Source organism: Limanda limanda, chromosome 15 (genome assembly GCF_963576545.1).
Source record: "Limanda limanda chromosome 15, fLimLim1.1, whole genome shotgun sequence".
Classification (NCBI taxonomy): domain Eukaryota; kingdom Metazoa; phylum Chordata; class Actinopteri; order Pleuronectiformes; family Pleuronectidae; genus Limanda; species Limanda limanda.
Genome location: NC_083650.1, coordinates 1840540 through 1857329, shown reverse-complemented (window position 1 = coordinate 1857329; position 16790 = coordinate 1840540). Strand labels below are relative to the sequence as shown.

At 41.5% G+C, this 16790-nt stretch overlaps 1 protein-coding gene across 1 annotated transcript in view; it reads left to right on the top strand.

Annotated features, from left to right (window-relative positions):
- The window catches only part of cdh5 (cadherin 5), a 32139-nt gene extending 22279 nt beyond the window's left edge, over nt 1-9860 (top strand). The window contains exons 14-15 of the mRNA XM_061087272.1: nt 4508-4640; nt 5471-9860. Coding sequence (XP_060943255.1) covers nt 4508-4640; nt 5471-5846 — 509 coding nt within the window. The 3' untranslated portion in view covers nt 5847-9860. The remainder of the gene's footprint in view (nt 1-4507; nt 4641-5470) is intronic.
- Nucleotides 9861-16790: the final 6930 nt, after the last annotated feature.

Here is a 16790-nt window from a genome sequence, read left to right as displayed (position 1 = left end):
TCAACCGTCAATCATATCTCAACCCGTTTTCACATCATTAAAAAACTAAATAAAACCAAACTTATCAGAAACATCTTGAACACAGCTGAGTGTGATACGTGTATTCTGACTTTTTTGTTTTGCCACCAGGGGGCAATCAAGAGGCTTTGGCTTCACTTTTGTGTTGCTGGCTTGTCGTCCATCTTTGTATAAAGTCAGAGTTAGTTGTTGAGTTGCATTGTGGGTAATGAAAAAGGGTTATTATCATTTCTTTTGTACACTAAATAACGTGTCTTTGGGACTGTGCTTTCAGTGTTATTTTAATATTCTTGAAACATGTGATTCAGGTTTAGAAAACTACCATTAACAGATTATTCTGCTCATGAATACATAATTCATGAAATCAGATGACATGTAGCAACAAGTATAGTCGTGCAGATAAGAATCTTTTAAGGTTCTTTGTTGCCTTATAGAGAAAAATGTCTTTTGTCAGTGTTCACAGAAAGAAATGTGCCCATAAAAATAATTTTTAAACATTATCTCCTGTTTATTGCAGCTGGAAGAAGGAAATCCGTTGGAAGTAAACACGTCTGATTCACAAACAAACACGTGGGCGTAAATAAAATGCCGAGCTTCCTGTGTGGCTCCTGGTTTGTTTAGGGTTTTCCAAACATTAATGTATGGGCACTCGAGAAATGTCTGTACTCTGAATCAGAGCTCAGAAGAAAAATCTTGAGAAGAAGCTGATTGCAGATGATTTTCGTTCGTTCGCTCTTGACTGTTGACAAAAAGGTGCAGAAGACTGTTCTTGAACCAACAGAGTTTTCATCCTCCGAGGTGAATTCCTGCCGGCGCTGGCGCTGAGTGATTAGGACGTGCGCTCGCTTGCTTTGCGGGGAACTTCTCTGCTCCTGTGTTGTTGGTTGTATGAATAATGCAGCGGCGGATGTGGAAATAATGCCTGCAGTTGTGCGCTCAATATTCTCTTTGATACCATTGCCCCCCCCCGATCGCTCCTCTTTTTTCTTCTTCTTCTTTTTCTGGGGGGAAAAAGAGACACTTGTCGTTGGATGAGCAGCACACGCTGGAGATAGTTGGCTAAACAAGAGGGATCTGGGATGAGAAGTGCAGCAGGAAGAGAAGAAGAAGAAGACGAAGAAGAAGTCAAAGATAAAGAAGGACTTGACAAAGATGGGGGAGGTGGGTACGGGGTGAAGCAGGCAGACAGACGAGGGGGGGGGCAGAAGGAGGTTAGAGGGAGAGGAGGATTGTGGGAAAGGCAGCAGAAGAATGGGAGTGGTAATGAGGAGCGTTTATCAGCTCTTTAGGTGCCGTCTGCTTATCAAACACCAGCAAACACTCAACCTATTAACTATTAATACACTCCTTCACTATCGCTCCTCCGCTCTTTCCTCCTCCTCCATCTCTCTCCCTCTGGGTCTCCCACTTCCTCTCTCTCTCCACCTCCCCTCTCTCTGTCTCTCCTTCTCCTTATCAAACGCCAGATTAACTATTTAATGCACTTGTCATTATCTGCTGCCGGGGCCCGAAGCGATTCACAGCGCTGCCCGTTCACAAACGCATTTTCTCACAAGGCGTCGAAAGACGTCCTTTTTCTCAGTCGTTTTTCTACAAAGAAAATGGAGCTTCTTCGTCCCCCCCCCCCCTTGCCCCTTCGCTCCGCCATAAGTCTGATATCTCCAGAGCTTATTAAACTGCAGAGCATGTGTTGTAAAAGATTAATCTGTTGGTTTCCCATGCAAACTTAAATTAGTCCGGCTCGCCCTCAACTAAAAGGCATGGCTAATGCTGCCCGTCCACTGAGAGAGAGAGAGAGAGAGAGAGAGAGAGAGAGAGAGAGAGAGAGAGAGAGAGAGAGAGAGAGAGAGAGAGAGAGAGAGAGAGAGAGAGAGAGAGAGAGAGAGAGAGAGAGGTTCATATTGGGACTGAGGCTCGGGGCTTCATCTAATGTCAAACGTGTCCTCCGTCTCTTTCCTCCTCTCCTCCTCCATCCCTTTCCTTCTCTCCTCCTCAGTCTCTTTCCTCCTCTCCTCCTCCCTCTCTTTCCTCCTCGCCTCCTCCGTCTTCTTTTTAGATTTCTTCAGCTCTTCTGCTCCCCTTATTTGTTTCTCCTTTTTCTCTTCCTTCCAAAGCTCAAATGCAGGACGCAAGCAGGACGAACTTAAGTTGATCTAACCTATTTTCTTATCTACAAAGTTTAAGATGAAATATGTTCATTCCCAAATGACAACCTGAACCAGGTTTAACGTCTATATTTTGTATCTCGTTAGCTCTTTTCTGGCTGTAATTTCCCAGTTTCACCTTGAAACACACTTTAATATTTCTGGCCCAGATGCAGTTGAGCAGTAAAACGGCCGAGTCAGTTTCAGTTAACTGGGAATCATATAATCTGGAGTTGAAGGGAAACTCTCCGTTATTCCAATAAGTATTATTTTAAACATTTTAAAAGCAGTCACACGCTTCTCTCCACTTGTGATTTTCCTTCTTTTCTTTCCCTTTCCTGCACAAATTTTCTCATAAAACAAACTATTCATGGGTTGGAAAGCGCTGCGGCTCTAATCCAAGTCTATAGCTGTGGCCCATATTTTCACTTTATGAACTCAGTACTTTCAATATGTGTTGCATTCTGAAAGTCCAAAAATCATCTTTGGTGAAGTCGCTGTAATAACTTCAACAAGTCCGGACTCTTTCTCCTGATCTGCTGCTTTTATTAACAATAAGGAAATACAACATATACGTATTTAAATAGTTTAAAGTGCAGCTTGAACACAATTAGTAGAAAGTTTCTGGCTACATTTGAAATATGTGGTAAAAGATATTAAACATATATACAAATCAAGCACAAGGTTGAATTGTGAGAAAAATTAGATTGAATCACATTTTCTTTCTTCTCTTATTTCCCTCCCTATGAGTTAAGAATATCTGTATTGCATGAAATCCAGAAACGTTGATATAACCTTTGCCATATTGCCCAGCCCTTTACTTTGAGGATCATCATCACATATAATATAACATAATTAAACTGCTTTCTGATCTGATGCCACAGTCGTGAAGGTTCAGTTGTGTTTTCACTGCTGTCTGTGTCTTGGTCTGCGTCTTATCAGCATTACTCAAAAACTACGGAACCGATTTGATTGAAACTTTGTGGAAGGGTGAGTTATGAGCAAAGGAAGAACCCAGTAGCTTCCCTCTGTTGTGGGTTAAAGACCAAGTGGACTGTTGGTAGGAAGCGACAGAAGCTTCTGACCCTTCATCCTCATCTGCTTCCTTCTTCTGTGAACTTTGTGCTACTCCTTCCATCTTCGCTCCCGTTGAGTCGTAAATCCTTCAACGTGTTGGACGTTTTTGTCGTCTGTTTAATCGCTGTCTTTACTCTCTTACTTCCTCTCCTCTGTTTCCCTTCCTCCTGTCTTCATCCCATTTTCTCTCTCTCTCTCTCTCCCTCTCTCTGTTTATGTCTTTGTCAGCTGCCAGGTGCGACCTTCCTTTCATTCTTTCTGTCTCAGCCACCTCCACCTTGTTTTCTCATTTCCACTTCCCCTCCAGTATTTACTGAATCTTTCTTCCTCTCTCTCTCTCTCGCTCTCTCATGCTCCCCTCTCTCTCTCCCTCTATCTCCCTCTCTCTCTCTTTGTCTGTCTTCTGGCTGAGTAGATTCATTTGTGGGTTTGACGCTACGGGCGAAACGTCTCAAACACCTTAAACCATCCGTTTCTCATTTTCCCCACAATCCTCGCTGTGTTCTCTCGTCTCTTGTTGCTGCTCCAGTTTCCTCCCTCGTTTCCTGCCCCCATCCTTATTCTGGTTCTGGTTTTTCTGGCCTAATTTTCTCTCATGTTTTTCTAAATTCGTGGAACTGTTGCTGTGTGTTTGTGTTCTTCTGGGGATCTCCTCAATTTTTAACAATTCGTTTTTAATTTCTCCAGCAGATGAGGCCTGTTTGCAGGGGGGATTTCACATATTTTATATATGGCCTGAATCCATGAGTTGCTTTTCTCCGTCTTCTTGTTTCTAAGGTTGTGGTTTTCCTAGAAGGCCTTTTGCAAACGTCACTGTCTTTTCCAGAGGATTACGAATTGGCTGCACTGGCTTGTCAATCACTGCCTCATACTCGAATAATTTCTGTAGGAAATAAGTAAATATATTCAACTCCATATCAACATAAAGGCCTGTTTCCCATCTCGGAGCCCAGAGCACAAGTCACAGCGTGGCTTGGTTAAACTTTGGTTAAATTTTGCATTGCGTTTGTGTTTCAATCACCAATATTTTGGGACTTCTGGTGGAGACGGTTGATATCAGAGTCAAACAGGGATCGATTTTGTTGATTTTAAGGTCCAGATGTAACCACAGCCTACTCAATCATCCCTTGCCTACATATTCTGTACATTTCATAGAGATTATCACTGTTTCTGACGCTAACGAATGTGCCGTCAAAGAGTACCCCCACTTATATATACTTATATATTTGAATAACATCGTATTATATTTCCTGTCCTGTGTTTTTCAGTTATCGTGATCCTGTTTGGGATGAGGAAACGCTACCAGAAGGATTCTCTGGCCAATATTAAGAACTGCGGCGAGATCCACGAGCAGCTGGTCACGTACGACGAGGAGGGAGGAGGCGAGATGGACACCAATGGGTAAGTCCACGGAAAACCAACACTGCTGCTTCTCTGTCGTTGTAACGTGTAAAACTTTCTTGACATCAGCGAGAACTAAAGGAAGAATCATAAAACACACAACAAACCAAGAAACTGTCAGAGCTGTAAATACGACTCATGAATATTTCCGATTGTGTTGCATTTATCTGTGTAGTCATATTTCAAGTTGGAATACTACAAATATATTCATTTCTTATTTATTTTCATTCCTTTCTTGTGACATTTCCTCTCTGTTTATGTGTTCAGCTTTGACACTTAACTAGAAAGTCATTCACTGTATTAATTCTCCCCATTTGCAATATTTATCCTCTTTTCTGTATCCTTCAATTTGCTGACCCAGTTTACCCAACAGAAATCATTAAACTTTAATCTAATCTGAATCTAATCCATCTATTTTTAAATACTGTGAAAACCATTCATAATCCTATAGACGTTCCATATGAGCAGCACCATATGCTGTGTGAAGGACGAGCTGACGACTTGAGTGAAAGATGAAAACACTTTGCAGAGGAAAGAGCAGTGAATGAATTTCTATTGATATTTGGAGACTGACGTTTTTTCTATGTGTTTTAGAAAAACATCTTCCTTTCTGTTAGTGAAATAAAACTAAATATGATGTTGTTTAATCCTATTTTGTATTTTTACTCCCTCTTATAACTGCTTTTCAGGGTTTAACATCCTATTTTGTTTTATGGATTCAAATTTTAAAACAGTCCCATTAAATTCAATCTTCACGACTTCACAAACTTACAAACAAACAGACCTCCAGCTCTCACTTGGTTAACGTGTATAATTCTCTTTTCTTTCAGATACGACGTCTCCATCCTCAGCTCCGCTTGCCAGGACGGCTCGCTGCTCCGCCACGCCGAGCGCCACCCCCACCCCTCCCTCTACGCCATGGTGCAGAAGGCCCCCCACCCCACCGCGTGCAAGGGCGACATGGCGGCGATGATCGAGGTGAAGAAAGGCGATGCGGACCACGACCGCGACGGCTTCCCGTTCGACACGCTGCACATCTACGGCTACGAGGGACCCGAGTCTCTGGCCGGAAGCCTCAGCTCCCTGCAGAGCTCCTCCACCGGATCCAACCTGGAATACGACTTCCTGAACGACTGGGGGCCGAGGTTCAGGACCCTGGCCGAGCTGTACGGAGTGGACGAGCCCGACTATTACCACCAGTACTGATGGACCATGTCTGCTAACAAGCGTCCACGATGCCAAAACACACACATGTGCAAGACGACCATAAAAACACACACACACACACACACAGAACCACACTTTCATGCTGTCCACATTGTTCCTGGGGGAGGAGCTTCGGTCTGCAGACGTCCGTGTTCCTCTGGATCCTAGAATCCGGGCGCTCTCGTTTCCAGAGTAACTTCAACTAACTTTTGTCGTCGAGTGTAATTCACTGAATCCGTTAGTCAAGGAAGCTGAACCAACATTTTTGGGAATGTCTCATTTTTCTCTTTTTTGTGAAGAGATGTTGGAAGGAGGCGTCAGGAAAGATTCATAAATTTGCACCAAGACAAGAAGCTGTAGGAGAAAGTGACATCGAATCATCTCCACAGATTATCAAAGAGGATCCGTTGTTCAGAAACATGAAGCTGTGTTTTATTTGATTGTGGGTGATTCATGTTCTCATCAGGTCAGCAATGTTATTCATATTCAGAGCACCATTTTGCATCCCCCCTTTTCTCATCTCTACTACTATCTAAATTTTTTTTTTAAAAAGATAGTTTTCAAACGATAAGAATAGAAAACAAAAAAAGACAAATGCTCAAAACAGCTCTCTTTAAAAATGGGCCACGAACAAAGTGAGAGCAAGGTGAATTTATTTTTGATCTGAGATGGGGAGTTTGATTTGTAAATATTGTCGCTTGAGTTTTGTTTTATTTTGTGGTGATGTTTGATCACAGCGAGACGCCGGATGTGTTTTGTTTGTTCTAGAATCTGTACGGGAGGTTTAACTGTGAAAAGCTTTCACTGTTCATAAGCCTATGATGTGCAGAAGGTTGTTTTTCTGAATTTCTCAGGCGTTGATCTGCAACATGTCCTGAAATCCAATCATCTCAAAGGAGACATGTGTGACGCTTTTTCAGTTTTTCTTTCCTTGAGTGCGATATATAAGTTTTTATTGTAAATGTCAAAGTTCTGGAAAGTTAAAAAGCTTATCTGATACGCCCCCTAACAAAGCTAGGTAATATCCTGGAAGCGATGGACCAATCAAAGAAAAGTGAGCCAGCTGGCCAATCAGAGCAGACTTAAAGAGACAGGAGCTAAAACTTAGTGTTTCAGACAGAGGCTGAAAAGAGGAGCTGCAGCGATGGACAGTTTCTAAACCTTTTACAGGAATAATACAAATTAAAATATAAACCTAAATACGTCTCCTTTAACATGACACCAGCTGTTTGGCAAGAAACGTTGCAACCTTACAAAATCTCTTTCCCTTTTTGTGATTTTTAAAACCCAACGTCTGATATAACCGAGGAGTCATTATCTGCACTGAGAAGAGAACAATGCACAGACAGGGAGGAAATGACAGGATCGCTGCTCGGACAGAATTACAGCGCGTTCCCAGCTTTTATTTGACAGAACCCATCATCACAGTTATTGTTGAGATGAAAGCTCCAAATCTCTGAGGCCAACGAGAACAAAAACTCATTCAGACAACTCCGGAAACGCCGAGTGGCAGAAGCAGCTAGTTGGGCAGCTGAGGTGGCTCCAATAACTTTAACCTCTCATCCCTTTTGGCTACTGACTGGTCTCAGATCCAAAATTACTGTTTTACATGCGAATCTGGATCAAAAATCTGTGGACTGGTTCTGCATAAACCAGACTTGAATCCTTTTACTTGCACAGAGCTATTTATTCTCTGTATTTGGTGTTTTCAATACGGCAAATTAAAGTATTCATGTTTTATCATATTGGGCTGATTAGTGAGTTTTACATTCTGAATTTACGCAGGAAGGCGACAGCTTTTAGACTATGATTATTTTTCCATCTGGAAGAGCTAATTACTCCTTGAGGCGATTCTGATATCCCCATTATGAATAACTTCTCAAAAACACAATAACTTAATAGGACCTTGAGATTATTGATGGTTCCAGGAGCAGTTACACAGAAAACAACTTTAAGTCAGTTTGCCTTATTTTTCAAGTTGTGCCCATTAAGATCTGATTGTCAAAGCAATATCTGAATTCCTTCTCGTGTCCTCTGGTGAAAACTCCATCACCACATGTCTTTATGACAGTTTTTGTTGATTTTACTCAAAGTTTATTTGTTTTCCTGTTTATTCTGTTGTGCTTGGACTGGAACTTGTTTCATTAAAACTCCGGCCTGCTTGGAATGCCGTCTGATAAACATTACACACAATAGCTGGAAGCCCGTCAATGCTTTCCTGTTGGGTTCACATATATATTTACTGAGAGCAGCCCGATTCCTCCGCCTCGCTCCTTCTCCTGCTCTCACTCGTTGTTTGCATCACCGACCCCCCCTCCCCCACCTTTAATCAGCTAAACCAAACCGTGGTCTCAGCTTCCTGTCCATCTGGGGGTGGGCTGTGCCCGCCCCTTCCTGTGCGCGTTATCTCTCTCCTGAGGCGACACATTGTTCTCACTTCCTGTTTGGGAAACAGCCTCAGCCTCGGAGCGGAAGAAGGAGAAACCTGGGATGAGGTCGAGGAAGACAAGGAGAACAATGTCGAGCGGCGATGAGTTTTCCAGCTGAGCAGAAAAACTCCTCGGCGACATTCTGTTACCTCGGCAAAATCAATATCCATTATTCAGTTGAGATTTCAGATTAACTGAAAAGTGGCATCAAAAGAAATGTATTGTTTTAAACTCCAAAGAACTTTTACTCTTTGTTATGTTTCTATAAAGTTTCTTTTAAGAACGATGTATTTACAGCTCTTATTGCTTTGGAGGACTTTTTCCTGAATAACATCTAAAATATTGATGTTTTTTTGTTTTTAAGGGTTTTAAAAGTCACGTCTCCGTTTACTGAACAAACAGCGATTTACTTTTCTGGCTTCTGCCTTTGAATCAAAGAACAAAAGAATAGACTCAGAATTTGAGGAAAATACTTTTCATTTCAAACTCGAGGTTCTCGAGGAGATAGTATTAATTTTGCTTTTTGTGTCTGTGTATTATCACTCTTTCTTTTTAAAAAAAATAAAATAATGGATATGTGAAGACACAATCATCCGCCTGCAGCAGACAGCGAAGCCCAATTATCTTCTCTCCGAGCAGCAATAAGTGTGAGGTGAGCTGAGGGTGAATCAATCTGAGACTGAGGTGTCATTTGCCCACGTTTTCCTCTTTCATACTTATTATTAGGTGCAATCATCGAACACTAATTACACATTTCCACATCCTCTGAAGTACTTTATATTTTCCTCTGTGTTTTGTATTAATGTGAAACACACCAATCTTTTCAACAGTTTTGAAGGTCGGTTACAAAACTGTAAAGAACTCACAATAATCTGTTTCTGAGTCATTTTAATAGGATTCAAAAGGTTCATGTTTGTTATTGTGGCTCAAAATTACAGCAACATAACAAAATAAACATATTGTCTGGAAATGTTCAATAAAACATTTTCATTACAATTAAAAATAAATCTCAGGTTGAGGCTCCAGGACAAAAAAAAGTAAAAAGTTCACCATGTCAAGAAAAGAAATATACTGGTAAAATACAGATCTTAGTTAATTGTACCATCATCTCTGTGTTAAGGAAGCATATACTTTGAGTGAAATGTATATATCTATATATGAAAACTGTGCCTGGTCTCACCTTGTTTCTTTGATTTCATCTAGAAGAAGTTAAACTTTATTGCTGTAAAAAGTTTTTAAAAAAAAGGTAAATTTTCTGAACCACAGAGGGAATAGTGTGTGATGGACAATGTGATATTCTGTTTGTGTCCACTTGTGTGTGTGTGTGTGTCTGTGTGCTTGCAGTTGAACCCATGTACAAACACACAAATAAGCATCAAACCAATAAAAATAAGACCCACATAGATTTTTCTTGTGTAAATAGACTGAGGAGCAACATGTGCCTTTATTCCTTCAAAAAATACTGTATTTCCTTTTTTTTGACGGTGAACACAATGTTTTTATATTGTTTTTATGGTGTATAACAACTACTTTTTATTACCTGACATTTTTGTAAGTGAAGAATAAAAATAATCACTTGAATATGTTTCTTCGTCCTGTGATTGGTGTTTCAAGTTCTGTGACCTTCCAATAAAATAATAAATATATACGACTCATTTCACAAGGTTTAAAATGATGAGCAACAGGTTTGTTTCCCCTTTTACTTCCGAATGTAAACTGATTATTTATCAATATCAAATTTTATTTTTGTGTTAAACAAACTTAGACATACTTCTCTAAGTGATGCAAACTTTTTTAGTTCTAGCAAGTGAAATAAAATCACATGCACACATTCATACAACTCTTGAGACACAGTTAACTTAATAAAGTATTATTTATAAGAAAATTATAGATGTGTAAAACTTCTTTTGTAAAGTGTGTGAGACTAAATGAAAACACTGCACAGATATTATTATACAAAAACATATATATGTCAGAGTTATGGATCCACTTTGGGGAAGTTGGGTTTTTAATTTGTTGGAGGAAAAACTGACATCATGTGTTTTTAATGACAAAATCCTCCCTCAGGCCGATTTGGAAAGAAAAAAAAACGAGAAGGTGGAATTTCCTGATAAAACCAAACCCAGCTCAGGTCAGGATATGATTTGTAGCAGATTTTCACTAACAGACCATAAATGTAAAGTTTGAGTGTTGACAGTTATCTGAGAAACAAAAGAGCGTGCACGTCACCTGTCACTTTTTATACAGTCACTGTCTCTGCAGATCAGATTCCATGTGGTGCAGATCAGCTCTGGTTCTCTGTGTAAAACAATCCGACGTGTCCAATGGAGCGGCCGCGTGCCGACAGCTCTGATCTCCAGCACCTTGATCTCTGACATCACATGGGATCTCCACTGGGTCTGAGCCCAAGTGTAAATCCACCGCAGGGCGCGTGCAGTTTTATTATTGTGAGGGGCCGGGGGGTCGAGGGGTCAGATCTCTGAACGTGTGATTGTGTCCATATGAGAAACGTGAGCGAGGCGACGTGATCACAGGGGAAAGAAAACAAAGGAGTAGAAACATGTAGAGAGATGTAGAGAGAGAGAGAGAAACGACAGAGTCAGTTTTTCGCCTGGACGACACTAACGGATTTTGTGATTTTGACCTGGTTCACAAATGAGGCTTTAACACCGGAGCAGGCGACTCAAACAGCTTCAGGCTGAACTGAGTTTCCTCTCGGTCCTGAGGCCTGACAGATAAAATCACATCATCGGAGACTCAAAGTGGTTTCAAGCTTATGAACCATAGATTGTAAATAAAGTCAAAGCGTAGTTTACAATCATGATACATGTCAAAAAAACACAGGTTAACAAACAAAGGTAAAGGACATCGAGATAAAGGTTGAGGAGCTAAAATAAAGAGCAATAACAAAACTACAATAAGATAAAAAATAGACATTTGTTACATGTAAAAGAGTTTAGTAGCCTGATCACAGAATTAATGACATTTGAATCGGGGGGTTCTCCTCTGAGGTTCAAAATAACGGCCTGAAGGCTTCACGAAACAAAACACATGATCAGGTCGGCAGATTTATGAAATGGAAACTTCGATGGGACGTGAGAAGTCTAAACATTCTGTCACGATTCATTTCAGTCCAACAGGTCACTTCTAATGGAGCCAGAGGAACTGCACTCCTCATCCAGATGTTAACGTCCATTTCCTCCAGACCAGCATGACCGCAGGACTCAGTGATGTGGTTCATCACGTCCTCTCATTTCTTATGTGACAGCTCTCTCTCTCTCTCTCTCTCTCTCCCTCTCTCTCTCTCTCTCTCTAACCACCTAATAAGAAATAAGGACGATTTTAAAAAGCTCTCAGTGAGCTGTGCAGTCACCGAATCAACTATCATCACTTATTAAGGAGACGAGGATGACTGCAAGATGTGACGGACGTCTGCAGAAAGGACAGAGACTGAAAGGATCGGAAAAAAGAGGAAATGAGGAACGAGAGGAGACGAGAGGAGAGCTTCCATCTCGTGTAAATCCTCCTTTCTACTCCTCCCTCCGCCTCAACTCCACTTTGGTCTGCTTTGGTCCACTTTGGTCCGGAGGACGGGACGGGACCGGCTGGCGGCAACATGCAAAACCTCGCGTTACGGTCAAACTACAAAACCAGACTATCGGAGCGAGGCGTGCTTTATCCTTGAATACAATTACATGGGCACCGCGGCTGGATAATCCTTTGAAGCCTGATCAAAGGACAGTCTGAATGTTGAAGTGGGGCTCCTGCGTGTGTTTACATGTAAAGAGGAGTGGATCTGAGGAGCTGTTTACATGACGGCAGCATGTAATCCACTTAGAGAATATTCTGCGTCCTGTCACAAGCAGTTAGCGTGAAGAATGGCACCGAAACGTGAGAGCGAGCGGCTGAGCAGCAACACACAGTTAAACACACATCACACAATTTCACGCACAAATATTTGATACGTGCAGGTTTTTTACACGAGGGAATTCTTATTTGCTGCCTCATTACCTGGTGCGAACGGGACTTTCTGCAGAAATGTGCCCTCGGTAGCGTTGTGTCGTCCAATGAAAACCACCTCATATCGTTATACATCACCAATTTATACTCTTTCTTTTATTGTAATGGCTCAAAATGTGTGATAAATTCATGCTCTGTGTGTTGAAGGAACGTGAATGTGTCGCTGTGAAACGTTGCATTTAACAGATGCGCTTCAACCCTGGTAACCTTGGAAGACAGAAACACGTTAAAACATGAGAGAGAAGAAATCAAATCATGCACCTTCATCGTTTGTGACCTCACAGAAGCACGATGTTCGAAAACATCTCAAATATTTAGACAAAAAGACATTTTACCCAGATTTCAAAGGATTCTGTGAGATATAATAGAAAAGAGTTCATCACCCTGAACTTTACCATTTATAACAACACTATGCAACTCTCAGGTGAAAACAACACATTCAAAATGAGTCTGACGGTTCTTTGAATTGAGAACAGAGAGAAAGTTTAAAAACCAGAGATTATCTCCAATATTCAGCAGGAAACTGTGGAAATGTAATATTACAGCTGCTGGTTCATCAGAATGATGCACCATGTTTGACTGCAGGGGGCGCTATTGCTCAGTATAAGTTACATAGTGCTGCTTTAAGGAGGAAATGAGACACAAAGAGGGTGAACTATAAAACCTACAGATGTTTTATGGACATTTCATAACGAGACGAATATGAACAGTGGAAGAGGAGTGACGTGTTTTCCTTCCATCACACGTCATTTCCCCTGGAAGTTAGAGCAGAGACGGGTACAATGGATTTGAAAACCGACCGTTATGAAACTTCCCGTTAACTGGAATAAAACTGTGTATTTCTTTGTGTTTGATTATTGTTGGAATCATTTTGTATTCTGTAAGTTCACGAGTCAGCAAAGTATCGTTAGCTTTTATATCTTTAAATGGTTTGTATTTTAAAAAGCTAACTTCACTTACATCCGTCTCTTTCCTTTTCTTTCCCACACGAGCAATGTTCCTCCGTCGTTTAAACTCCTGTTTTTATGTGAAACATCTGGCGACGTGTAATCTCATGAATAAAAAGTCTGTCCCCATTGTTGTTGCAGGAGGAGAAAACTGTTTTCTTTGGGTTGTCTCGACCAATATTTCACTGCGGTGCAACACAATCATGAAGCGACTGAACACAGAGGACTCACACAGCCTCCGGCCTCAGGACACACACACGGTGCTCGGGATGTGTGTCGGGATTTTGTGTCTTTTGTTTCCGTGTCCTCTGTTGGTGTGTGAAGCAGATGAGCTTGTGTCTTTGTCTGTGGCAGGAATAAAGCTGTGGCGTGTAGCTAAGTGGGCAGAATGGGGCATTGCCAGATGCTGGGGTTCGATTCCTCGACTTGTGAGGCACAGCGGAGCAGGATGACTCAGATGTGCCAGGACCCCTCCCGTTTGGACGGCTCTACTGGAAACAGGCCCCGCGCTCATTCCTGGTTCGAAAGGCACGGCAAGTCAACCATCAAAAAACGTGAAGCTGCATCAAACACACAACCGACACAGACAAACTAGTTAAAAACGACCACTGCAGAAGCAGCAGCAGCAGCAGGAGGAGCCGCGGCCTCGGCCCTGTGTCTCACTGAGCATCGGCCTGAACGAGACCCAGGAGAGAGATGGAGAGAGAGGGAAAGAGGGAGAGAGGGAGAGAGGGAGAGAGAGGGAACCACATCATGTCTGGGACAGAAAACCAAACAGGGACCAGGAATATTCTGCAACTAATCAGCTCAGAGACGAGGTTTGTGTTCTGAATTATCCTCTGGGTGAAAAACTACAGTGAAATATAAACACAAAGGAGGATTCTAACAATGGCTGCCAGTGTGAGGAGGAGGATATCCCCTCTCCCCATCCTCTCATTCCCAGTGTTTGCCCCTGTTCGCTTTGTGCAGCAAAGGAAAAGAGTTGAATGCATGTTCACATTGTCCAGTTAAAGAGCCTCGATCCGTCTGGGACGTTCGTGGATTTCAATTAAAATCTGTTCTGTAAAAATCATGTATTTACACTCACGACTCTGCAAATCAGTTCCTTCCTCTATTGTTCGATCTGTGGGGCGTTTTTACAGATTGGCTCCTTTAAACAAGGCAAAATTAACATGCATTTAAACATAAAGAGGATTATATATGTTAAATATACCTGCATTTGTTTAAATTGTTAATTAATTGATTATTCAAACAAACAGAAAATAAAGAAATGTCGCTGCTGAACAGACATTTTGCCGGTTTGTGTTTTTTTTCCCACCTGCATCAGATTCATGTGCATCACTTTTGAGACGATGGATCATTTGTGAACCAACAAAGAAGAAAACATCTCAACCTCGAGGCAAAAACCCAACTGACACCAGGCGGTGCTCTGTCGCCACCCTGTGGTTCAGAGCAGAAAATACACACTGCATTAATAAACATGTATCTGACTGTAGGAATTATTTTAAATGAACTCTGCTTTGTGCATTTTTGACTGTAAAAACAATAATATGTGAATAATATGTAATTAAAGACATGTTGGTTAAAGGCAGGTTACCTGGTTTCCAATCAGACATGTCTGAAGAGGAAATAAAGTGGTTTCTCAGGATTTCTTTGGAACGGAGGGATTTTTTATATATTATTTATTTAATTTCAAAGTTTATATTTTCATTTCTGATGATTAAAATTCTGCTCAGAATAAACTTTGACCTTAATAAGCTGCTGTAAGAGCCTCCAGCTTGAAGGGAAACTTGAGATTTGGATTTTCTCTGGAGGTCAGTGCTTTCAAGTTCTCTCCATCAATATCTCTTACATGGACCTTTTCATTGCTCCAAATGTTGACATAAAGTTTGAAGAAATACAGAAAGACAAAATTGAAACACGAGGATAAATCAACAAATGCACAAAACTGAAGCACAAAGACAGGACTTTACCAGACGGAGTGATGGAGGAGTGAGGAGCTCAGGGACTGAATGAAGAGGAAGGATCATTGAACTCAGGTGAGAGAGACACATCAGGAGCAGGTGCAGATGATGAAGGAGGGAAACACAGGAAGTAAAACAGACACACGAGGAATAAAGCTTCATAGTAAAATAGGAAATGGTCTGAACCTTTTGCTGTTCTAGTCTTGATGAACATCAGCACTCTGCAGTCCACTCACACCCTGCATCTATGTGCATGACTCCCTCTGTCACACATCACTCACACACTGTCGTCAGGGTCAGTTTAAGGTCGAGTACGTTGCCCAAGGACACATCGGCAGGCGGAGTGAGAAATGAACTGCCGGCTCTGTGATTGGAGGACGACCCGTTCTACCTCCTGAGTCACACCAGTCCTTAACACAGGATCAAATAAGTTCAGAGATATAAATAAAAAAATCTAAATATATACTATTGTTATTATTATTATTATTATTATTATTATTAATATTATTATTATTAATATTATTATTATTATTATTATTCTTTGGGTTCTTTCCTGCTCTCTGATTATTCACTATAGGCTCCTGTTTGTTTTCTTTGAGTCACTCTCTAACTGCATGTCCCATCGTCCTGGAGGATGCGTCTCTCTCTTCCCCGGGCATGACACACTTATCACCGGGCTGCAGAGTCGAGAGAGACACGGTGCAGAGAGGAGGAGGAGAGGAAGCAGCTAGTGATGCTACGGACAGAGGAATAGAAGGAGAACAGGAATAGAGCTGCACGGGTTGGATGTTGACAGTGATGATGATGATGGGTTAGGGTTAGGGATGCTCCGCTGCAGTGTGGCTCGTCGTGCGGGGGTAAAACCTCGGGTATCACCGGGAGTTTAACGAAACGCTATTCTGAGGAGGTGGGCCAAGTCCTGGGAGACAGAGAGAGACAGAGAGATAGAGAGAGACAGAGAGAGAGAGAGAGAGAGAGAGAGAGAGAGAGAGAGAGAGAGAGAGAGAGAGAGAGAGAGAGAGAGAGAGAGAGGGAGGAAAGGGGGAGGACCTGCAGACTGGATGAAGTGATGTTGTTGCTGCTGTTGTCAGTGATGTGAGGATGTGAAGAGACGTGAAGGAACTGATGAGGAGTAGTTTCTGCTCCTGGACGTTTACTCATTTTCTGCAGGTAAGCATCCCCCCTCTCTCTCCCTCTCTCTCTCTCTCTCTCTCTCTCTCTCTCTCTCTCTCTCTCTCTCTCTCTCTCTCTCTCTCTCTCTCTCTCTATTTCTCTCTCTCTCTCTCTTCCCCTCTCTCTGTGCTGATTCTGAAACTATGTTAAAATGTAAATATTTCATATATGTGACTCCAGAATATGCAGTTACGTTGGATATCTTTTGCGAATTTATAATATAATTATCATGCTTCCTTGGTAATAAAAGTGATATTATGTAATGTGCTGCATGAACAGTTTCTTTATGAATTCATTATAAAGAGTAACTCACTGCATGCAACTTGGTACATTTTCTGAAATCTGAGGTATTTGTACTCATGCATTTCAATTTTATACTTCTGTCTCTAGGATAAATGTGATGTCTATGGC